Raw genomic sequence first — 26313 nt, forward strand, 5'->3', positions numbered from 1 at the left:
TGAGCCATGTTTTGGCCTGTCAAAGGTGACTTAATTTGTTCTCAAAAGCCAACTACAATAGACTGAAACACGAAATTTGGCAGTTGGATTGTCAGGAAGAGATCAACCCCAAAACAACTAAAGAAGGTCACAGAAGAAGGGTGGCTTTGCTGAGAGAGGGACTCGAAAACCACAAGTGGAGGCACCGCTCTTGAGACGAAGAGATACCAGTTGTGCTCACACACACTTTTCTGAATATGTACTCCAAACACTTTCTCGTGCACTCCTTATTTTCATGGCAGTAACCACCCATGGCTGCAGGTGCTCAATTCCTCCCTCTCCCCCAGAAATAGATCAAGCAGGATCAGTTTATAACCACCATACTCTTCTGACGCAGAGATGGCAAAAATGTAATACTCCTTTATGGAGGGCTTTTTTTCTTTATTTAAATACACCAAATTTAAGCTGCATTTAGACACTTTGTCTTGTGCTGCAATTGTATACATGTATCGTGGAGCATTTTTGTGTCCCCTATGGAATAAAACAAAAATATTCCATCATACTATTCTCTACATGGCTTGCTAGTCCTTAATAAAAAAGAGTTTATCTCCATTCATTTCTTAAAGAAAAGAGCATAACTATATTTTCACAATGTTTTTGATACAAATCCTTTGTTTGTTGAGGATACAGAAAGATATTTCAAAAGAAATGTCTCCTATGCAGTTATTATACTTCATTAAGTATAATAATTAAAATAATTTTATTTGCAGCATTAATTTAAATCTTGGAGATTAAATAAGGATCCTGTTTTTACAAATAATGACTCCATGTGTTTCTTTTAATGGCCAGTATAATTCAAGCTGGTTTGGAGACAAACCCTCCTTAGGACTCATATGCTTAGGAGATGTGAGTTGAGGTAATAACATTTAACATCAAGAAGATGACAGCTTCACATCAACCGCGGACCCAAGACTGGGAGGTAAGAATAGCTGTTGGCAAATATACAATAAAAAAGTTGCCTTATGTTATAAGCACAGAAAAATTATGCACTGATACACGTGCAACACAGTATTAAGTCTTGAGGTGTTCCACAGAAATTTCAATACTCCAGCACCCCCTTTTTTCTATGTTTCTTTTTCACCATTTCCCTTCTGATGCAGAGATGACAACTTCCTTCCTTTTTATTAGTATCACAGATACTGATCACTTTTTTTAAATTGTCCCTTTCAAATGAATTCTGTTTTCTGTTACTGAAAGTGTTTTTCTCCTTGGTGGTTTGTTTTAATACTGTGACATCATAAAATGAATGCTTGCTGTCATGATGAGTGTGAGAGAAAGCTATGTGTTTCTGATGTTATATTGATACATCATAATGGTACAGAATGAAAAAAAAAATCACTAAATCTAACACTTGCTTCATTCAATCTACTGGAAGTAGCATATGATTTATTTAATATATAGAAAATAAAGTTTCTAACTTCACAGTTTTATTAAAGTATCAGGACAAAAGAACTACAGAATGTCTTGAATATTGATTTTCTCTTCTATAACATGCAGTAAACTATTTTTGGTTTCAAACTGCACAGTTAGACAAATTTATAACCAAGTATGTGCAACGGTAAGTAATAAAACAATATACAGACAGGAGCATGTATCGATACAGGAAAACAATTTTTTAGAAAGCAGTTTCACACAATAAATGAAATCTTTGGACCATGAGAAATCAGCTGCATTCCCTCTATCTTTTGTGGAATCAAGGTTTCTCTCAGCCATACACAGCTATAAACAAACTTTTCTAAACATCTTTATGTTTAGACACCAGACATCTGAACCAGATACCTTCAACCTAAATGCAAATAAAGTTACAATGTTCACTCAAACTATGCAAGTTTTTGTATGTTCAGCTACAGAATCTTTAAATTTAAAGACACAATGTACCAACAGCAAAAATTAAGAGGCTCTAAATTTGTAGGCAATACAGTTGAGGTTTCCAACGGTATGTCAAGGCAAATCACAATTAGCCATGGAAGTCCTTCTACAACCCTGTCAAAATGTACTGGCCGTGAGGAAGGGGAAAAAAGAGTGCTGGTATTATGTACAACACTGCACACCATCTTCAGTAGGTCACTGGTCTTTTAAATAATCTCTACTGAACAAATAAGATTTCAGAAAGTTTTTAGTAGATAATTACACTTCCTGATTTTGTAATTAGTGGAACTACATGTAATTACATAATAATTATGACGGTAATTACGTAATTAAGATGTATAATTATGTAGTAAAAAACATTATGGAAATAAAAGCCATCAACTGTATAAGCACAATACATTTTTAAAAATAAATTCTGTATCATCTGTTTAAAGCTACCATTTTCTTCAAAATATCAAAGTGATTATCAGCCATCACTGGCAAGTTCTAAAATACATTTCTTATGAGACTTAAAAATCATACAGATAATTGTATCTTTTTAAAAATCTCTTTAAGCCTTAGCTTTACATTATCCTTCTGATGTCTAGGCACACATATACTGAATGCATTATACTGAGTTAAACTGTTTACATTTGTAATTCCAATTTCTACTAAAATAGATTTTTCTATTAAAAACCCAGAATTTTGGTATCTAAATTTTGATTTTTTTTTTAGTACAGTCAGATACATCAAACTTCCTTTTCTAAAAGGAAAAACATGCTAGACTTGCATTTTCCACTAGAGAAAAGAGCCTACTGCTGTGAGAAGTAGTAGTCACTAAAGCATTGTCACTTCTGACTTGCAGTGAACAACAACAGAACTGACTCCCATCAGAAAAACAACCCCAAACTTTACTAAAGAGATGAAACCAGAAAGACAAAGGTCTCTATAAGAAAAAATGTCAGCGTTCACATAAAAAAGAAAACAGTGAAGAAAAAACTGCTTTAGAAATATTTTCTGTTTAGAGAGACTCACAAGAGTACTGATAAAGGAGGCAGATGACATCAGATAGGCTATGTCATTGCACAGGTTATATATAACAAGCTGGTAGGGATCTATATACTTAAGCAGAAAAAAAATCCTGAAGTACAAATGAGAAGATATTTCTGTTCACTTTTTTCCACATACAAAAAACTCCCCTGTGAGGAGCAGCAGGATAATTATTTAAAGAGGTCAAATAACCATTCCAATTTATGAGGAGCGAGAAATTAGCTAAGCCACTACTTCATCCCATTTGCAACATTAATACAATGTGCAAGGGAAAAGTCTTAATTAATCAAAACCATTTTATTAGCAGTAAGAGCCACAGTAAATGCACTCCTCTCATGCCACTGATTTCCCACACTGTAGACACATTATAACTCATTATTTCTATTTATTTCATTCACAAGCAGAGAAAGTAAGAAAAAAAAAATCATAATTTCAATTCAGAGAAATTCTGGAGAAGAGGAGGCTCAGGGGAGACCTCATCACTCTCTACAACTCCCTGAAAGGAGGTTGGAGCCAGGTGGGCATCGGTCTCTTCTCCCAGGTCGCTCTCAGTAAGACAAGAGGGCATGGTCTTAAGCTCTGCCAGGGGAGGTTTAGGTTACATATTATGAAGAAATTCTTTACAGAGAGGGTAATCAGGCATTGGAATGGGCTGCCCAAGAGAGTGGTGGATTCTCCGTCTCTGGAGGTTTTTAAGACGAGACTGGATGTGGCACTTAGTGCCATGGTCTGGTAACCACGGCAGTGTTGGATCAAGGGTTGGACTTGATGATCTCAGAGGTCCCTTCCAACCCAGCTGATTCTATGATTCTATAATTCCAAGAGAGGTGCCCCAGGCCATGAAGTTTTGTGCTCAGAGAAAAGGTTATAGAAATGTACAGTGTACTGCGGTTTACTTAGATTTTGTACATTCAATAAAAAGACCACACAAACAGAAATAGAAGGGGGAAAAAGTTACACTGAAGATCTTAAAAATGTCCAAGTGGCAATAAAAAAAAGGCATGATCATTACGGGAGGATAACTTCAGATTTAAAGAACAGCTAACTGTCCATATCACTACTTCAAAACGGTCAAAAACCCCATTGCAAATAATTTTCAGTAGTTTTTGTTTTCAAAAAAAGTTAGGGAGGTGTAAAAATACTCAAGACATATTGACTCATTTTAAAAAAATGTTCAGAAGTCTCCCTCTTCAAAACAACACATTACGGAAAAATGAAAAAGTGCTTTTGAAGAAAGACTCAAAGATTAAATTCTTGAAAATTATTATTTTACAGTCTCTTCAAAACAACATGATTGGAAGACAAAGTACTTGACAGCAAATATGCAGAGGAGCATTTGTTTGCTTGGCTGTGAAGATCACTATAGTGAACTGAAGTCTTAGCAATAGTGCCTGGAGACATGACGCAATCAGAAATGCTTTGTTCATGGAACTGTACTCTCTGAAAAGAGGTATGCCAGGTTTCAGCTGTTACCATCTTAAAAATAAATCCACACACACATATGCACCTAGGTCATTTGCATGATTTCTCCTTATCTTCCCCTGTGAAAGGCACATGTAGATAACTATATCCCCTTTCTTATTTATTGCAACAAGTACTTTGCTGTAGTCTTCTGTCTGTATATATTGATAAAAATGTGGCAATTTGTTCGACTTACAAAAAAGTTCCATTAAAAAAAATAAAAAAAATGTCACTTCAACCTCCTACTTGACACATGAAGTTATGAACATACTGGGGAAAAACACTCAACACTGAAATGATAGGATTCACACAAATAGTCAGAGCTGATTTTTTTTATGTCAACAGCCTAGAAGAGTTTCTTTTTTCCCAACATATTTTTTCAGTTTATTCATCCATAAAGTAAACTAGGGATTTTTGATGTCTGCATGAAAAGGTGGAGCGAGGCACACGCACAAAGCTGTAATAAAAGTGTGAAAACATCATCTGAATATGCATTTGGCTTTACAAAACTGCAGCCTCTAAGTATGTGATCAAAACAATTACATTCTGTTTCCACAAAGTGGCATATACTTCAAAGATGTAGGTCTTCCTAATACACAGGAATATTTCACTGCTTTTCCCAAAGTTATCTTCCTCCCATCCTCACTTTCTTCTGCTTACCCATTAACAGGATATGCAGTGACTTTTCGGAATTGAACAACCATGGGCTCAGTAGTTGAAAGTATTCTGGGAAAGAATCTTTCCAGTGTCTGCCCCTGAAATACTTAAATGTCTTGCAAATATTTGTGACCTTCCCTCTCTGAGAAATGGGACAGTGGAAAGGTGGTAACCTTCAGCCTCATTCTACAGTATAGAACAGAAAAAAATCCTATGACCAGGATCCTACTTCTCCAAAAAGATTGTAGCACCATAAACAACCTCAGTGATACTGATGCTTTTGGAATAATGCTGCAGTCATTGTGAGCAAGGAGACTGCAGCATCTTTATCTTCTGTTTGATGCCAGGTGGGGAAACTGAACCAGAGACATCTGTGAGAGGCAGAGTAGTTGTACTGACTTCATGGGGGCTCCATTTCTCTTTGCTTTTAAAGGTTTTCATTTTATTGTAGAAGCAAAATGAAAACAGTAATACCTTTGAATATTTAAACAAAACCAATATTTGAATGGAATAATGGTATTATTTTGGTCTCCTGATGACACAGTCATAAAAACACACAGGTTTCCATTGCTGAAGTTAAGGCATGCAGAGTGAGCATACTCCTGTATTATTTATGCATCACGTGTTCCAAATCACTGATAGTTCACCTATCCTTTTTCATACATATGAACAGAGCATGCTCCTACTTTGCTACTCCTCCTGCTTCTTACTGCTCTGCCTGTTCACCTAAGTAGCAATGCCTGACTAAATCCACAACTCAGCTTGGTAAAACTAAGTGTCAGAAAGTGCTGAAAACATGTTGAGTATGTTGCTAGTCACAATACAGCAATTTTTCCCTTCTCTGATTAAAAAAATAATTCAGAACAAATAGCCCTTCTGGTAGTATTGGTATCTTAAATTTGGGGTTTTGGCATCTCAAATGAAATACGAATGAACGATGTAGTTGCAAGCATCACAAACACCACACCAGTATAAATAAACAGAAGAAATGTTGCAAAACATGTTAGTTAATCCCCCTGTTGTACTCCTCTCTAGTAGACCTGACCTACTGAAGGTCTGTAAAAGAAAAAGCAGAAAAAACCCCAGACATGCAGTAAAGTGGAAAACTCTTGTGGTTGTTCCCCCCAAAAATTCAGATTAGCAGTTAAAAGAGACTTAGAATATAGCATACAGGTTTTAAATATGTAAAAGTCTCTTAAGAGACTAATCTACCATTCATTGCATACAGAATAAGCTTTGGAATGCAAAATTCACCTCAAGAAAAATTCACCTTCATATCAAGAACAGCTCTCTATAGTAAGCACAGTGAAGCACCATAAGAAATTGGTTGAAAAACTTGACAAGTTGTAGAACCTGCATCACCAGAGGATATTTAAATTTAGCCCATCTTTAAAAAGTAGGCTGTAGTATTGATCCTCTAGCAGGGAAAGGAAGCAGCTTGGATACCTTTTTGAACTCCCACTGATTTCACAATTATTATTTTAGATTCCATTTCAATCAATAGTATGGACCTTCAACATAAATAGCTGAACAAACAAAACCTGTACTGTAATTAAGGTTATGTATTTTGAAAAGGCAAGTACAGAAAATGCAAGTGAAGTAGGAGTGAAATCTCAGGGTTCAGAATGAGAGAAGAGGTGAATTCTTTCAAATTATGGTGGAAAACACATTTACATCTTCATTCCCAAGCAATAAAAACATTCTTGTTTTTATAGAAGAACACTCCAAGACAAATAACAACTAAAGCTGCTATTGAGAATAAACAGAACCTACAAAAAAGAAGAAGAACTGGTCTTCAAAAATTCAGGAAAAATGGCAGTAAGAGTAAAAACATCAAAAGTCCATGCAATTTGGGCTTTGAGAAACAGTGACCCAAAACGAAGCAAAAAACATCTCCAAACCAAAATCAAAACTAAGTAAATCAGTAGTTTAGTCACATAGAAAGTAAAACGGAGACTGGAAATACCTAAGATGCATAAAACCTACATTAAAATTTTGCCACCATTTTTGATAAAGGCAAGGATGCTGATCACAGATCAAAGAAAAAATGGCTTGTGAATGATGGTATGAAAACAAAATACTATGTCTTCCAAGGGAAAATAAACCCTAGCTTCATGTTATAAAGGGGAGTTCATTAGATTTCCATTTCAGACCTACGACAAAAATGGTACATGAAAATTATTTCAATCCTACACAGTTTAACATTCAGTTTATCAAATCAGTAACATACGTTACTAGAAAACAGAACACTGGTATCTATAAAACAAAAAATGCCCCCTTATAGCCACAGGCAATTATTATCAAGTTCTGCATGTATTTAGAAAGATGTCTTCCTCCCAAATGATATCTGAAAACTGGGACAGAGTTAAACACAGGTTTACCATACCCACCCAGCTAATCTCTTTGAAGTTGATCAATTTTCAAAGGAAAACTAAGAGATATAATTTATCTGGCCTTAACACCTGCTGCAGCACCAAGACTGAAATCACTGGCTAGCTGAAGAAGGTAATACAATAATTTTCAAACAGCTACGAAAAAGAGAAAAATATACCATGCTGAAAGGTTAACTGTCCAAAAGAAGAAAGTCCTAGCAGAGTTCTTACAATTCCTTGAGAATTACTCTGGAAACTAATTTTATTGAACTTAGCAGTGAGGGTCCAAAAAACATTTTCCCATTAAAGCAGAAGGTGGTAAAATACGTGAATGCAGAAGCTACTCTACTATTTTTCACAGAGAATTCATTAACCTTTAAGTGTAATACTACAATGAGATTAAGCAGCCCAAAATTAATGGAACCAGGAAAATCAAGTAAAACAAATGCCAGGAACCTGAGATATGAATGAACTCATGATTTCAAAATGACAGGAGGAAAAAAAAACCCCGCAAACATCAAGATTTCTATCATTATTACACTGCAAGTTAATCACATGAACAGCTGCGAACAGCCACATAGGTGGCTCAAGAAAGCAGATGTAATTCCAGTAAATATACAGTCCCAGTGTACAAGACACTGGATAGATACCATCTAAAACACCATGTAATTTCTAGTTTCTCATACTCAAAACATTAATCCCTACAGAAGACTGCACACAAAAGTGCAAAGAGGAAGAATCATACAGCAGAGACCAATTCGTTCTAAAGAAAGCCAAGAACATCTCTGCCTTAGTTTAAAACAAAATAGAAATATTACCACTGTTTCCAAAAGCACAGTAGAGGACATCAGGAAAGGGAAATAAATGAACATCTAGTGAATGGACATAAACCAGCCACAAATGAGTTAGAACACGAAAATTACAATGAATTTTCAGTCATTGCAGATCGAGAGTCTGAAACACATTTGGGAATAGCAGCAGAAGGGGAAGAATCCAGCGCAGGTTTCAAAATGCAGTGCCAGAAACCTGCAGTTTTTTCCAGTCCTTAAAAATGAAGTGGTCTGCTGTAAGAGGGGACTGGATGTGATCACCCATGAAGCCTCTTCTACTCTTATGACCCCGTATTAGGCAAGAGATCTACACACAAAATACTACTTTGGTTTTAGGTAGCAGTATCAGTCACTATGCAACGTTCCTTCAGTACATCTACAAAGTTGTATTAGACTGAGATGGCCACTGAGATGACCTTCTTTGGGTATACAAAGCCATTCTGAAGTGCAAGCTTCAGACTGAGTTCACTGACTTAGAGGTATTAGGAAAGGAATGACAAACTCTGTAAGAAGAAACCTAAACTGAACAGGACAAAAGCAGCGTCTTTGCTTATGTGAGCAGTTTTTAGCTAGGAGATTACACTTTTTTGATTTTCACATAAGGTTTATCAAAATAACATTCAGAAAGACTGAGTTTTGTTTAATGTCTTTCCACCACCCAGCAGCCTAACTGGTGATGCAGGGCAGGGGTGGGGATGACTGTCAGAGCAGAGCAGCTCTCCCACAGCAGCACCTTTTCCTCACAGCCACCTCCAGAACTACAGAGGATGCAGTGTAAATGCTTCCTGTGGACAACATGCTTCAATGGTGGGACCCAAACACGTTTTTATTCAGAATTCCAAGCATTAGCCCACCTTCAGAAATATTCTTCTGTCAGCTTGAAAACCACGTAGGTGCATAAAATCCACTGACTGATTACAGTTTAGAAATACTTAGTTCAGAAATGGTAGGGTAAGTGGGAAAAGAAAATCTTCCTAAGATCAGCTTAACTTGTATATTTAAGAGCACTTTGCAGACAATTAGCATTGTCTACTGCTTTTCTTGTGCCATCATCATCTCTCTGATAAAAAGTACCTCTTCAATATTAATAGTTGAACATAAATTTTAATTTTTTACACATACGTTTTAATTAATCTATTTACTGAAGTTAACATGTCTTTCAAACTTCAAGCAAAGAGTTTTCTCTAACAGTGTAACATGCAAGAAAGGCACTTTTTTCAAAGTGCAGTCACTTCCAAAGAAGAAAGGGGGCATATAGTATATTCTTAAATTGGTTAACTCCAACCAAACACATTCTTCTTACAGGGGATTCCTAAATTCATAATTTCTTCTATTTTTGGTTTTAGATTACAGCCTTGTACAGATTTGAAGAGCACAGTAGGTTGAGCGTCTAGCATGCAAGTTGCTATTAAACTATAGTTAACTAATGTAAAATTTAAACATACCTTTCTCTTCTTCAGTGATCACCTTATCAATTGCATAGTCCACATCAAAAATGTATCGGTAGAAGCAGAGCTGAGTGTACAGGGCCTTATCAGAATACTGTAATGTAAGAAGACAGCAATTAAAAACCCAACTCAAAAGGGTGTCTCCTGCACCCATTTCTAAATCCACTATCAAAAGATTATTTATGCCTTTTTTTTTCCTCTCCCACAGTTTATATGCTCCATTCATGTCAACTTTTGGAATTATTATTATGCTACAAAGTGTCATTACTACATCTCTACACTTTTCCACACAATTTACACCAAGCATTTATATAAGTCAACTAAATTTATGAATTCTTACAGAAACTTAAAATTGCATTTATCCATTCTTATAGCTGCATGTATCACAATGATGCCTTAGCAAGAAAATAAAAGTCATAAGAACGATGGGACAAAGGAATAACTTCAGTGCTTTAGCATATTGTACAATGCAATGAATAAAAAAAAAAAAAGAAGAATGTATATCTTTTAGTGAATACAGGTGTTTGGCTGTATACCCCTCCCACCCTCCCACCAAGTTGTGGTTACATAAATTGGGAACATGTCATTCAAATAAGAACATGTGCACATATACCTTTACACCTACGTCATCACCTTGCTCTACATATCTGTGAAGGCTACTGTATGTCAGTAATCACATATTTAGTTTGAAAATCTGCAGATGTGTAAAAATGGAACATGATATTCAATGAAATACTCTCAACGTCAGTTATGTCAGGTCACTGTGCTATTCCTCCAGTTCAAAAGTACACTCCTGTGTGAGTTTGTATCACTGTTGCCACTCTGTGCACTAGAAATTGCTCGAATAGACATGAGATACATCTTTACCCCACTTCAATTAAACTCTTTCAAGTTCTTTTTCTTGCACTCTTGTTCAATAAAAACCACATTCCAGTCCCTGCTGCTTAAGATACTGGAGTTTAAATATTGGCCAAAAATGGCTTGAAGAGTCGTTTGCTACAAAAAGCCTTATTAAAAATGAGAAAATTGTAACAGCATGAAATTTGGCAGTACTGTCCATTTTAATACATTCAGTACAGAGGTAAATACATACAAACTCTCAAAGGTTTTCTTGACGAACTACAAAATCAACAAAGAGCATGGTTAGACCAATGTAAAATTATGACTCAGTATACCACAAGGAACGATCCTGAAAATGCAGTGGAAAAGCAACCAGTAAACTATTTCTACTTATTGGAATTCTGCTTTAACTTAGCTTTTCAGTATTATACCCAATCAAGTCAAGTCTTGTTACTACATTCAGCTAATTTTACACTTATATTGACATGTAATAAAGTATCTATGACTATTAAGCAACTCATGTTGAGACATTTGACAACTGTTACTACTCCTTAGTTATTTTTTATATATTTTAACAGTATAGTTTTTTTTCCACTTCATGTGAACCTATTTTAAAAAAAGACACACAGAAGCATATTTTATTCCTTATTAGCTATTCTACGATATGCATCATCATTATACTATTATACACCAGTTATTTTTAGTAAATCCTGATTACTGCTTCCTGAAGAAGAAAAAAGGAGGACGACAGCGATTAAGTTATTTGTTTAGTTTTTTAGATTCAGCTGTAATTGCTGGTACACATCTCCCTGACTGCACACATGAAGCAGGTTGAATAGAACACTGAAATTACCTCCTTCATAATAGTTTGTTTTGATAATGTATTGTGTGTCGAGATGATGAGAAACAGTTGCTGTCAATTTGATTAGCCATTATATTTTTATGTTAATTGCCATTATTGGGTCCATTCTGTTTAGTGTCACCATAGAAGCCATACAATGTTAGCATAAATAACAAATTGGAGTAAATTAGGAAGATATATTTTTGCCAATTCATTTTAATTGCCCCTCAGTCCTTCCGTCGGTTAACGCAGCTGTTGACCCATAATAAGCGCTAGGTCAATATAGCTGCTTGTCAATTCAGAAATGCAAAGTGCTGTGTTGCTGGTAATGGATATACAACAACCTTTGCCAGCCAACTGAAGCAAACGAATGACAACTCACACGAAAGAATAAAGCATCAGCTATGGAGTTTAGTGACCTGATATTAGTAGGCAGGCTAATTGAAAGTCACTGCTTAAATGGATAAAGAAAGTACAAAAATCAGTATGTAAAAATGTATACATGCACACACAGATATATATATACACACACACTTTTTTTTACTGATAACGTGTTAGTATCTCCTTCCCTTTACCTTCCTGCATCTTATAATTAATAATTGGCAGAAGCCAAAATGTTTTTAAGATTTTCATGCAATTAAGTATAAATATCACAGCACACTTATGAATACAAGGATGAGGCACCTTAAATTTAAAAGGACTTTAGGAACTGCTTATATAACCACTTCTTTTTTTTCCTCAGTTTCTGGTAACCTGTAGGTTTAAAAATGGGAAAAAAACCCCAACCTCTAAAACTTCAAACACAAATAATATTTTAGCTTTAATGGTCGTTTTTTTGTGTAAAGAAAACCTGACACCCCCTAACATTACTAAACTAATGAAGAACTAAATCTGTATCTTCATTTATGTATTCTTTCTTCCTATGAAAGCTTTAATGGTGAGCACATGAAAATAAAACTCTACTTTGAAGTCCTTATTTACTCCATGATATTTAATTTCTTTATTTCATTAAGAATGAATGTCTGCAGGTACATCTGTTTCTCTGAGAGCTTCCACTCACAGAAATAATATTTTGTTCTTTTCATGCAGCTAAACATTTTGCTAAATTGCATTTAAAACTGCAATAAACAGGTGAAGAAGGAAAAGATATATAGTATGCATTCACACAGTTATTCACTCCTTTGACAGAAAAATTAAGCTTCTAATATAAAAACAACATAATTAAAAAAAACCATTGTGCTTAGCCAACAAAATATTAATTCAAATCTATGTTTAATATGGTAGTAGAACTGCTTCCTATAGCATCATGAGGCCAACTCCAACTGAGGCAGATTTCCAACTGTCTTCTTAGGAAGAATTTAATATTATATAGATTACGTAACAGGAAACCAGTGGTGTCTTCTTAACAGAACTGGTGAATTACAACCACCAGAAAAGCAAATTCTCCCATGACTAAGCACAAAACTAGGGTACAAAACAAACAGTCATGAAAAGAAAATTTTCTTGCCTAGCTACTAGGAAATGCCCACCAGGGCATACAATGGGAGGAGAGACTTCACAGGAGTTCCTGAAGGACAGCTGTGCCTCCACACATGGCTAAATCCATCCTGCTTGAGTACAAGGACTAGCTTGGCATTTGTCTTGTCCCTGCAGCTGCTGATGTTTGTAAAAGACACTGGACTGAAGGGTAGCACCATCTCTTCTCTTGTCTCACAAATACTGAAAAACTCAGCTCTGGAGCAAGGTCCTCCTGTGGCCTCACTCTACTTCTCTCTGGCTCAGTACATCTCTGCCACATCAAAGCAAAATTTCAAGGGAGAAATGGTCCTAGCTCTCTCAGTCCATAACTGTAGTCAGTAAGTAAGGGATTCTTCCAGAGGAAGCAGACCCTTCTGTAACTCTTCTGGCACGATGTGAGAATTGGCACAGAGAAAGTGAAAAAAATGGCCAGTGTCCACCTTCCCTCCTCTTTTTTAGAAATGGCAAAGCTCAACTCTCTGAAAGGAAGGGGACCTGGAAAGATTTAAGAACTTACAACGCACAATCTCTCATCAGCTTTTCTGTTATATAAGAAAGCTTGTTGGCAACTGCATTTAGATGTTGAAATTAGAAGGTTCCTCCTCAGTGCTGGCTGTTTTAGGTTACATCCCAATGAACTTCAGTTGAGATTCCTCACTGTCCTCCATCCTGTAAGCAGGGCCCCTGAGTGGTTAACACATCAGCCTTTAAAATCCTTTCAGTAGTTAAGGGCAGCATGGCAACCCAGACAAATCAGGTAAGAAAGGAAATCAGGTTCTTACCTTACCAGGTAATGTAAGGAACTGGCCAAGGAAAGAGGGAAAAATAAACAGAAGGAAAAGTTGATGGAAATTCACAACAGCAAGGTAAAAGAAGACTAAACTAATATTTTAATTCTGATGTTTTACTTACCTAAATGCAGCGCTATTCTACCAACCACTTTTTAAGCAGCATTTAAAACCTCTATATCTTGAAAGTGTGCATTTAAACAGGCCAGAAAACTAAACGCCCTTAGCTTAAAGATCATCTTATTTCAACCCCTCTTCCATGGACAGTGACACCTTCCACTAGACCAGGTTGCTCAAAGCCCCATCCAACCTGGCCTTGAATACTTTCAGGGATGGGGCATCCACAGCGTCTCTGGGCAATCTGCTCCAGGTGCCTCACCACCTTCTCAGTAAAAAATCTCCTCTGAACCCCTAATCTAAATATACCCTCTTTTAGTTTAAAATCATTCCCCCTTGTCCTATCATTATCTATCGGCATGAAACTTCACTTCACTGTGAATTTCTGTATTAACCAATTATGTGGTGGTCAATGCTTTTTCAACACTCTTTAGATTACTCATGTTCCTCTACAGTATGTTGAAGTGTTTACTCTTTGGCATCTCCCAAATTTTTTATATTTCTCTACAGTCCCACCACTCTGATAAGCCTTTAAATCTTTTCTCCATTCTCATTTTTTCTGACTTTTTGCTTTCTTCTGCACCTGACTCTCTCTCATTTCTTCAAGCCCTCTCTGTGGTGTATTTTTTGTTTTCTGTTGTGTCACCTCTGGTTTTAAGGATGATGAAGGCAGTAAGAAATTAAATAAAACCCACCCAAAAATCCCCCTTTTAGTTTGCTAACTCTAATAGAGTGCTTTGTAAAAGAGATAATTTCCACAGGCTATAGAAGTTATTTGTATTACTTCACTTAATTATAATACAAAACAGTGGCACCACTTCATTAATCAGCTGCTTGAGAGAGTTACTTTAGTGAAAAGCCTTTTTGATAATTTTGATTAGAAAGAACAGTGGCTCTTACAACTGTGATATGATTCAGTATGTCCATCAACCAAATGCTTTAGAACTAGTTCTTAATACTTTAAAAAACAGGAAAGAAATAAAAGGAAACAAAAGTCTCTTGGCAGCAAATGCATCTCAGGGACTCTTTCAAGGCTTAGATGTAACGGAGCAAAGCATACAGGAAATACTTCAGTGCTTTGAGAGGCATTTCCTCCCCTCCCCCCCTTAGAAAGATGCAGTAATTAAAACCTAATTATTATCTTCATTTTAAACAAAACCTAAAGTGAATACCAATTAATAACAACATACTAATGAGCATCTGCTGTGATGAAATTGAATATGAATGTGCTGCAAATTTCGGGTAATTTATTTTTCGGGGAAGTGCCACTGGTCTCAATCTACTGCTGGAAGACTGTATAGATTCTACACATCTTCCATCATGTCTCTTATGTGCAGCAATTTTTATTTTCAAAAAAAGGGCACAGCTCAACTTTGTGGATGTTTATATATCCAAATTCTATCCATGCTACAATGATTTCAAGGCAAGAAACCAGTAGTGTGTTGTGTTGTACACACCTCACATATTCCTTTGTAAAACCAGGGCAGTTGCCATCATACACAACTTCTATTCACCATTAGAATCTGAAGGTAGACACTCCTGAAAGATAAGAGCTCACAAAGTGTGGATTCATGTTACACTAAATACTCATAATGTGTGTACCCCTCACCTCATGGCAATGCTGATGTACACTGAAGTCTGTTCTGCTTGTGCATCACAAAGCCTAGTTAAAACACAGTGCTGGTCTGTGTCAAATAGGCTGAAATAAACTGCACACCTGAAATAACTACTTCAGATAAACCAAAAGACATGAAATAAAAGTATATCTAAATTGCAGCCTTTACACTTTAGCACACAAACAGTTTTTGAAAACTTACACTCAATTCCATTAAAAACATGAGATGTTAGGTCACATTCTTTCCTGACAGCAGCACTGGATATAAACTAAAGGGAGAGGGGTTGTGTGTATGTGGTTTCCTTCCTAACCATCCAAACTGTCCACCCGTTCAATCAATAGTGGGTTTTATGATTTTGACTCATGTAGTCCATTAAAAAGGTAAAAGGAAACTGAAACAGATGTAGCAGGATATGGATGTGATGACACTTTCCCTAGAACTTATGTTAACATGGACTGTATGAAAAAAGAAGAGGTTCTTACATACACATGCAGGGGTCAATGAAAAAAAAAACAACAGCCCAGCACAAGACTGGATATTCTTGTACATGATGAGATTTTTTTTTTCCTATTAAGTAACTGAAATGAAAAGAGTTTTTGCTGTATTAACTTCTCTTTAGCTATTAATGAGAACATTACAATGGATCTAATTACAAAAATCAACTCTGGACTCCAATGCCAGCAGAAGAACAGAAAAGTGAGTGAGGAACTGGGTGAAAAACAGATGACACCACCTGCTGATGTGGGACACTGGACCGAATGAAGGGGTTGACAGAACACCTCCAGGGTGGATCCCCACAATACTATTACTAAACATTTTCATTAAGACATCCCGGAGAAAAAGAATCTTTTAACAAGATTCAGGAGGCAAGAACATGGCAAAAAGGAAATGGAAGGAAATTTACTAAGCAAAATACTTCTGATCATAACAAAGAATCTGAATGAACTATCCAAAACTGGAACGTCCCAGGTTGGCACTATTCTGCTTTTGAGGATTCATAAGATGACGCCTCAAGGCAGATAGCACAGACAGGAGATGAACAGTGAGTGCCAGACAGAGCTCTGGAGGAATGGAAGACTGCCGTTGTTGGACCACTAATGGTGGTGGATCACCTCTACCTAAAGCTCACAGTGTAAGCGAAGACATGAAATAACCCTGTTTTTCTTCCTTGGAGATATGTTGCTTTTTAAACTAAAAGACTGTGTGACATCTGTGCTTAACAAACACTTTCTCATCCTAATGATACATATGCAACCCTCTCCTCTATTCCTGGTCTCGTGTGTACGCTACAACTCATACGAGCACGTAGTAAACCAAATTCAACTCACTAATCAGCCAAAACTACTCACTTCTTTTCTAATCTGGCAGAAAACTAACCCCCCAAATCTAGCTGCTTCCCTGTGTGGTCAACAGCTGGCACAAAGTGAAGAGCTAACTGCGCGGTATCTGATGTGAACAAGCCAAAATAGCTACTGTAAGCAAGGGAAGGCAGGGTGTTCTCCTGCTTTTAGTTAAGGGTTTGAGCTCTGCCTTGCACCCAGTGCTTAAACTCATCTGAGTTTAAGAATCAGACCTGGCAGTGAGAACTCAGAATCACTCTTTTTTCTGATGTGTGGGAATCACTTGCCTTGTGTACCTTCAGCATACACTTGTCATTGCAAAGTGTGCTTCACTTAGAAATTTTCAGCATCAATATGTCTGTGACTAATTTTTGGTATTATTAATATTTAATACAATTAATACACAAGACAAGCACATAAAATTTGTGACTGAGTCTTTAATAAGATCAGACATTATCTGCTCTGAGGCATCATTTTTTTATAAGAACATTATAACAACGACTAACAGCAATGACTAATTGTTGGATGGAGCTCTGAGCAACCTGGTTTAGTGAAAGGTGTCCCTGCCTAAGGCAGAGGGGTTGAAACTGGATAATCTTTAAGGTCCTTCCAACCCAAGCCATTCTATGATAATTGTACAGAAATTTGCTCTACAGATGTTATATATGTCTGTGCACATGTGTATATGCATATATATCTATGCATTCCGTGTATGTATGTATGTCTGCAGATATATATGAACACAGATATTTTAATAAAATACAATGGCTAACAAATACAAGTTAGAAGTTTTAAAATAAAAATATTGATATTTTATAAAAAATTTCTTCTGGATTCTAAGGAAAGTCCAGAAACAACACTCAAAATAAATAATGAAATTCATAAATAGCTTGTTTTCATATAGAAAGTTTATTAAATGGATAATAATAATGAGGTGGTTAAATCCCATACTAGGAAATGTCATCAAAGTGGTCCCTCTAGTCAGTTCTTCCCTGCTAAACAAAACAGGGCTGACTTAGCTGACTTAGTGTTGAACTGCTACTGACTATATTACTGAATTTTTAATGTTTGCTGATGGTGGTTTAGGGCCATAACAACCGAATAAGACAGCGATGGGACATGGCTCAGATGATGTACGGGGACTGTTTGGATTGGCAACATGGATCTGACCATACTTCAGTCCCAAGCTCTTCCCCAACAGACTTGGAACCCACAAGCATCCCCTCATAAGGAGTACACTCAACACCTTACCAGCCTCAAGCTGGAACACAGCCCTCATGTTATTTTAAAGGCTCTGAACCTATAAAACATACACAACTGCCAAGCACTGACTTACACCTGTTATCTTAGGTTTCTGGTCAGAGGATATTTGTCGCTGTGATGGACAGTGCAATAGGAGAAAAAGGTACAACAGTTGGGTTTATCCAAATAATTCTCTGCATTCTAAATCAGACAAACAAAATAAATTTTTAAAAATTAATTTCATCTGTAATCTGCCTCCTGGATCTGGAGAGCCTCTAGAGTATTCATGTTCTCCATCTGAAAGGAATTCCTCCCTCTGAGGAATTTGCAGACTAACCAGTCTGAATATCGATCCTACTGATGGATATTTTATGAATGGATGCTTTAGGATGGGTATTGTACAAAAATTCTCAAAACTATCATCTAGAGCAGAAAAGTTAAGATTTGAAGGTTTTATCACACCAAACCAAACAAATGAGCTTTACTGGACAGGTGGTGAAAGACAGACATCACTCTGGAACTGGACTGACCCAGCAGCACATACAATCAAAACGACAAAATTGTATCTGACCAGATACATGGAACATTGCTCTGGAGAAGTACCAGGTGGTCCCAAAATTGACCGTACTTTAAGAGCCTCCGATCAAGAATATTTGCACACTTCAAATAAATTGCTGCTTGAAATAAGCAGCGTAAAGATATTCTCCTACAATATATCCTCTCCTTGGGGCACAAGACAAATATAGTAAAAAAAAAAAAATAATCCATGTCTACAATTTCAAGAAGAAAACCCCAAGCACTTTCAAAGTTAGTCACTCATCTATAGATTTCTGAGATTACATGACCCTTGACAATTTGCAATAAAAAGTAGTTAACAAAAAAAGCCTGGTGAAACAACCTTAAAATTGAAAACCACCTCTGTAAAGCAAAGTTGTCATTCTGCTCTGATGATGAAGTACCATGGCCAAGCATTCCCCAACTATCTCAAGTGCTACTGAATAAGCTCATACAGCTCCAGAGCTCTGTCTCATTCTAGAGAACTGATGGATCTACTAATTGAATGAAGAGCACTCAATTGCAGTTAACTATAGGTCATCTGCTTATTCAAAACAGGAAAAATAAGCACATGCATAGGAACTCTCATCACTGAACAGAACTCTTACCTTTCAAGTAATTTCATGCATTTCCTTAAAAATTCTAAAGTCATAATGTTCTTTCTAACAAACAAGAAATAAACTGTAAATATCCAGGAAATTTACTTTACAAAAAGATGTGTTACTACAATTGGGAAAAAAAAAAATTCACACAATCATAACCTCTTTCTCAGGACACACATTTCTCACAGCTGAAAAACAAATAAATCAAGTGGGGCCCAATCAAGAACACTATATGAAACCACCTTACTAGGAGTAAATTCTGCCTGTAGGGAAAGAACCTGCATAAGGTAGCTCCCAGACCAGAACCACAAATCAAACATGTATCAGACACAGTCCTACTCTGAGGCAAAGAGAGGCAGAGGCCATTACTAGAGGTAATGGGCCTCTGTAGACCAGGTATAAAGTTGCTTTTTTACCACTTCATGCAATCTGCTGACATGTTCAAGAGTGGTTTTGTAGTGCCAAGGATGAGCCAAAGGTTACTCCTCATTATCTTATCTGAGGCACATTTTGAGTCTTCTGTCTGCTTACAAAAATAAAGGGTGGCACTTCTGATGTTCAGATGCAGGATGCTCTGGATAACAATGGAAAAAGCTGGTAGAACAAGTCCTGTTCTCACAATTTGGACTATAGTACAGGTAGTAAGTTACAATTTGGAGGTAAGATATTTCTGTTTACATAAATGAGCTTAATCTAGCCCTGTACTTGCAACATTTATTTTTATTTACTTTTTTTTAGAAATAAAGTCCTTTCTTTACACAACTATTTGGCATTTGTCAGCTATCCAGAAGCATACCCTAAAAAAGTACAATCTATGCAAGCAACTTGGCTTATATTTATTTAAATTGGGATTTTATTACGAAATGGGTAATGCTGCATTTCTTTTCTGCAAAATAATTTACTAATATTTGCAAAAGCCTTTTTTTAACAGAATCTTGATTATCATTCAACAAGCACAAGTACGTCATTTAAAAATGGTTTATTATTAAATAAACAACACTATAAATAGGCTAGACACACAAGCAAATAAGCTTATCTAAATATGTTTTAGATGTAGAAGCATGCACATGAAAAAAAAAGTATAATTTACAGAGAGGGAACTAAACAAACTGCTTTGAATTACTGTATTACTGATTCTCAAGACTTCAGCACTCATTCAATTTTAGGAATTAGCAAGAAAGTAAAAAGTTTGAAAAGCTAGCACCTTCAACTCCTAATTTCTTATTTTTTAACAAACTACTATTTGAGCTCATGTAGTTAAATAATATGAAGCAAGGAATATATGTGCTGCAGAGGACACTATTTTGCCTAAAGCAAATCTGGCATTTAGTTAAATTGTGAAGGATTGGAATCAATGTTCCCTCTTGTTGACCTTGATTTTTCTTAGAACAATAAGGAAACTAGGCTGAGATATGAAAACGCTTCGGCTACTCTTCATGCACCCTGGAACATTTTACTATTACAAAATCAGAACTTTTAGAGATTGACTGAAGTCCCCATCTCCACAATGTCACCAATACAAACAAGCAACTCCCCAAACTTCTCAGACTATGCAAGATTACTGCTTTAGATGGAAAGGCTTTAAATACAGTTTATTTGACTTGCTTAACTTACTTTGGAGCCAGGATATACACAGATGATGCCTCTGTTAAGTAAGATTTTTCTTCCTCTGTTTTCTTCAGGTGAACAGTCCCCAGCTGCACCTATCTCTTTGTAGTGTAGCCCTTATCTGTCTGTAGGAGTGTATATCACCAGCTTTATCAATGCAAGCTTTGATCTCATGTCTCTAAAGCACCTCCTTCATACTTCAATAGAATGGCTCTCTACCAAATACTCAAGAAATGTTACACCGATGACAAAGTAAAGGACAGCACCTTTTCTGTGGGTGGTACTAAAATGTTAAGATTGGTTGTACACAAAACCACATCTCAATGACTTATAAGTAAATTTTTTAGACTGCTTTGAGAAAAACCCAGAAATTCTGCCCTGTATCCTTCAACTGGCAAATCCAAACATGAAGTGAAAGACACCGACCCTAAGATTATCCCCAAGGAAACAGAGTAAGCCCCCCTAAGAACAGGTAAAGATAAAAAAGTTTAGGGTTTGATTTTTGTCAGTCAATACTGCGTGTTTATGTTCCAGGAAAAAAAGTGTAGGTCAAAAGTGTTCTGAAGATTAACATTTCCCTCACGGGCTAGAATTAAGTTTGTTTGGGTTTTTTTGCCTTGGATGTACACATCTATCTAGGCAGAGCTATCTGGTTGTATCAGATGTTTTGAATGTTGACATTCAACAAGTGAAGAAATATTAAATTTAACCTTTCAAACTTTAAAACACACTCCTAGAAATAGTACAGACAGACAAACCGCATGTTGTTTCTTTGCCCTGGCACTAAAATGCTAAAGTAGCTCAGGTATTTCTTTAAAACAAAAATGTTATTTTACCAAATAGAAAGGAAGACATAAAGTAATTTGTGAGGTTCCAAACTGGCAAAGCAAGAGATCTTACAATAACAGGTCTTCCAGACAAAGGTCTGTAGGGAAGCTTAGAAGCAGTGTATACATGAGAGCAAGCCTCCCAGAAAAACCATTCATTAACTTTGCAACATTTCTGAGTAAATTCTGACCCACAACCTGGAAGAGAAATGTGGTATAGTAATTAATTGCATTAGTACCTCCAAATACAAGGAATATTTTGTCTCTAGGACAAAAAAAAAGCAGCTGGTTGTGACCAAAGACATGGAACACCCTGTGGAAAACCTTCCTGACAGCGATCTGCTGGTCAGAGCAATGATTTTTTCATGGTTTTAATGAACTCCTTTAAAAAAGAATTTTCTCATTAGACTACTACTCTTCATCTCAGACAACAATTTGTAACTAGTAGCTTTACATTAGAAAGATGTCTCACCTTTCTGATGCTAATACCTAAAATTTTCTTGAGAAGTTCAACGTATCTAATGAGAAAGTGGATCAAATGCTTCAAATATTGGACTCTCTGTCCCCAAGGGAAGTTAAAATATGTAATCAACAAATATAACATCCGAACAAGTTTAACATTTTGAACTTGAGATGTCTTAATGAGAAAGAGAATGATACAAGACAAACCTTCTTACCATAAAGAAACAATCCTAAGAGTTAAGAAGTCGTACCAGAAAGTTTTCCCTCCTTTCTAGAGATCAGACAGAACACAGAGGTATTGCAGTATAAAGCTACACAAACATTCAAGCTATGCACTCCTGTATGTTTCAAAGGTGAGAATCCATCTAGCAGAAAAACTGAGAAAGAAAAGAGTATGGCCTCTGAGTGTAGAAAGTTGAGCAGCTTTCCCACCTGACTTCCTCCTCTTTTTCCCCGAACCTTTCAGTCTGCAGCTGCAGCAGTGCCATATCAAGACAACCCATAGCAACAGGAAAGAGGAGAACACAGAATTTCTCTAACAGGACAGACATTTCAGAAACTTTTTAGTTAAAACTAGTGACATTTGAATTGAATTTCAGTAAGATGGTTCATGGTCATGGTGCAATGCTTGTAAAAACATTTGCTGAAACTGGGCAGGTCAGATAAAATTGTTGTATTGCTCTCAAAAACACTCAATGCCATTCAAAGAGGTGACCTTAATCAGATATAACACTGCTAATAGAAGGAGCTGATGTCTACTAAAATTCGAAACAAAAAGAGAAACCTCAGACTTTGTCATATATTGCCAACACTGGCATTAGAATAAATACCACCACCATTTATCTACACACCAAAGCAGCCCAATCACAACAGAATGCTTGCTAATTTTTTCTAGCAACTTAAAAAATTAGTTGCAAATACTCACTCCTCATCCTCTGAGTTACTTATCTGTGCTCACAATCTCTGCTAATTGAATTTCATTCTCTTTCTGAGCAACCACATTATTTTTCATCACATACCAAACAGACCCATGTTGAAATTGCACACTGATGTTCTCTGCCATCCTTTGAATACGCAATTTTAGACGCCAGCCAAATCTGCCTCATGAAAGAATAAAAGTAGAGGAAGAACCTAGGTTTCAGTAACCCAAAAATAGGCAGCTAAGCAGACTGCTTGTCATGATATGTAGTTCAGAATAATTCAGAACTGATTCAACAAAATAAAAGCATTAACAGGCATGATACTCTCCTTGGAGCTCCTTGGAGCTTCACAACACTTTTAGTGTGTTGATGCTGTAGCAGGGACCCACTCTCAAATGCATCCACTCTCTATGCATTCCACTCTCAAATGCATCACCAAACTTTTCCCGTTAAAAAAAAAATGTCTCACATATAAAAAGCTTGTAGGAAGCAAAACACAATGAATCTTACAGGGAACATAAATTATGAATAATCAAGACATTTAAATTGTTAAGCTAGTAAAGTCTATTTCTGAGATTTAAAAGACAGCAAAACCAAAAAAATCAACCTCATACATGTATGCAATAAAAATGTCAATCATGTAATCTTAAATAAGTAAGGCTGGAAAAAAATTACCTTATCCTTTACAGTATCATGCAGAACCCCAACACCTATGTTACAGGGAATAAAAAGATGAACAAGGAAGAGGACATTCCCCCGATCTGAGCAGAGACAGAAAAGACTGCCCCGAGCAGTTGCTCTTAGAGGATTTAGTAACAATACTTAAAAAAAGTAAATTGAAAAACGCATTTAGAAAAAGTAAAAGGAAAAACTTCTGGCCTAGGAAAAGTTGGATTGCCTAATTCTCCGTCTTTGTAGGCTTGACAGAACCACAAGAGCACCTAATGAAATGCACTTGCTGCAAAACACAAAGTCAATAATCACTGTTATTGTTTTATACTCTTGTAACTTTATCCCTACAAAATTATGATTTTCCTAAATCTCATATAATTAAAAGCTCACACCAGTTCTGCACAGCAAGGCAGCTGATTTCCACAGGCATGACACACAAACACAAGCCTGCTCATGTAGAGATCAGGTCTACAACAGACATCAAGGCAGTAAGGGTACACTTCAGTCAAAGGCTAACAAGAGAATTCTTCAGAAATACCACAGTTTGCCTTCTGTTCTCCACAAGGAAACTCTTTAGGAATTTTCATCTTCCTGATAAAACCAAGACTCTTGCTTGGTGCTTGATGAGTGCACAGATGTCAAGTACAATGCAGCCAAGAACAGCCAGTTGGAAAAGTTTAGTATTACCCACAGTCTTACAGCTTTCACAGCAGACACTTTTTTTCATTGTCTTTTCATTACAACCTTTCATCTTTTATTCACCAAATTTATATATCCCACTCAATTTTACCTCCATTCCACTGTATAATTCTGCAATGGAAACTGTCTCCTGAAAGGATGTCATCTTGAATACATCATTTCTTCACAAGGCTTCAAGACTATATTATCTACATTAGGTCATCAATAACTCTTTGCAAGGTGAGGCACTGAATGTATTCAGTAAAGAACTGTCAATTCTCTTGTTCAGGTTTACACAAGTACAAGGGAAAACTGCAAGTTCAATTTTTATATTTTTCCAGTAAGTTGGGGGAGTTGTGGATTTAAAAAAAAATACTTGTGTAGCCAACAACTAGTAACTTTATACATGGTACAGCTAACCAGAGAAGCTGTCTCAAGCAGCAAATTATTTTTATAATAGCTAGCTCATTTTTCAAAGCATCTGTGTATTTCTACATTTGGGATGAGGAATGGAGTTGAAAGCTGACTGGAAGACGTAAATTAGAACAACAGTCTTGTGTGGTAGCAGGAAAGCAGCCAAACCTCACATTATTTACTATCCATGCCAATAGACTCTTTTGCTAGGTGAGGATTTTTGAGTGGTTTTCAGCAAGGGGAAGAGCAGCCTTCCCAACCTTATCATGAGTACTCATCTGGACTATGCATTAGCTGGAACCTCTGAGCTCTCTTAGCAAGATCACCCATGCAAAAACCTAGACAGTATTAATGAACAATAAAATAGAAAAAGCCTAAGAAAATGGCAACATTTTCTTATGCATATGGAAGTACTGAAAGGTATTCTTTCCATTTCTGCTATCTGGGTATTTGGAAGCATGACATTCAAGAGATCACCTAGATCATGAAAACAGAGTAACCAAACACAGATATGCCTCTTCAAGCAAGAAGTTAAACTACTTCTGTCAATTCATTCAGCTCACAACAACAGATTTTCATGTTTTACATGAGATAGCCTATGGAGCAGAAAAGCATTTTCCCTACATATCTCATCATAGGGCTACCAAAAAACTTAAAATTAGTTTTCACAGAGTTGTGCCAAGTCTCAAGAGGAGTTTAAGATTTATGAGACAGAATATGAATACTTCAGTTTTGTGCAGAACCAGGTGATTAGACAAGACAACCTATTCTTCAGGTCAAATTATGCTGAAAGTTTCATGCAGCATCATAACTAACTATCTCAGCATAAGTTTCTCAAAACTTTTCCATAAGGAAAGAAGGAAGGCCAAAGAAACCCTTACACATGATAAAAACTGTTATCATTACAATTTAGCTCCTAGAACACAGCTTTAACAAATGCTACTTCATAGCTTCTGTAAGTCTCCCCATTCTCATGCTCTAGAGGGACTGTCATTAACCATACCATCAAAATATCAAGAAATCCAAAATGGTGGTGAATTAATTTCTTTGTGCTTCATGAAACATCCTCCCGTGTAACAACCAGCTCCACAGGAACTATTCTTATTAGAAGTTAATTTTTCTCCTCTAGCTCTTCTTGCCTCATTCTACGATTGTCCACTCCTAAATTGCAATTACAGTTGGTTTCTGCAAAAGAGATCTACACAAAGTGATTCTAGTGAGTCTTCCTCATGCTGGAAGTGAATCAAGTGCTCTAGAAGTGAATCAAGTGCTATCTTTCAGATGAGATGAAGGTGATGCACAGGTCCTGTGGGCACCTTTTGTTAAGTTCTGATGGTTTATCCTCAGTGTCCCAGACAAATTAACTTTACTAAAGTACAATTTGCTCAAATGCCTCAAGCCCCTTTTCCATCTTCGTTTCATACGTTGTTCTTCAGTCCTTGCTCTCAACTGACACGTGATGTTTCTCTAGGTTGTTAAACAGCTGCTGTGTTCAATCTTTGAGGTAGCTGCACTTCAGTGATAAAGTAAGTGAACCTATATATAGTTTGTAAATCCATTTGTTATGT

At 36.4% G+C, this 26313-nt stretch overlaps 1 protein-coding gene across 2 annotated transcripts in view; it reads right to left on the reverse strand.

The window, feature by feature from the left end:
• POLA1 (DNA polymerase alpha 1, catalytic subunit) overlaps positions 1–26313 on the reverse strand; it is a 191122-nt gene that overhangs the window by 31951 nt on the left and 132858 nt on the right. For both annotated transcript variants that reach the window (XM_027636829.1, XM_027636819.1), the window contains exon 36: positions 9703–9799. In XM_027636829.1, the coding sequence (XP_027492630.1) occupies positions 9703–9799 (97 nt within the window). The remainder of the gene's footprint in view (positions 1–9702; positions 9800–26313) is intronic.

Source organism: Corapipo altera, unplaced genomic scaffold (assembly GCF_003945725.1).
Source record: "Corapipo altera isolate COAL_440 unplaced genomic scaffold, ASM394572v1 0, whole genome shotgun sequence".
Taxonomy (NCBI): domain Eukaryota; kingdom Metazoa; phylum Chordata; class Aves; order Passeriformes; family Pipridae; genus Corapipo; species Corapipo altera.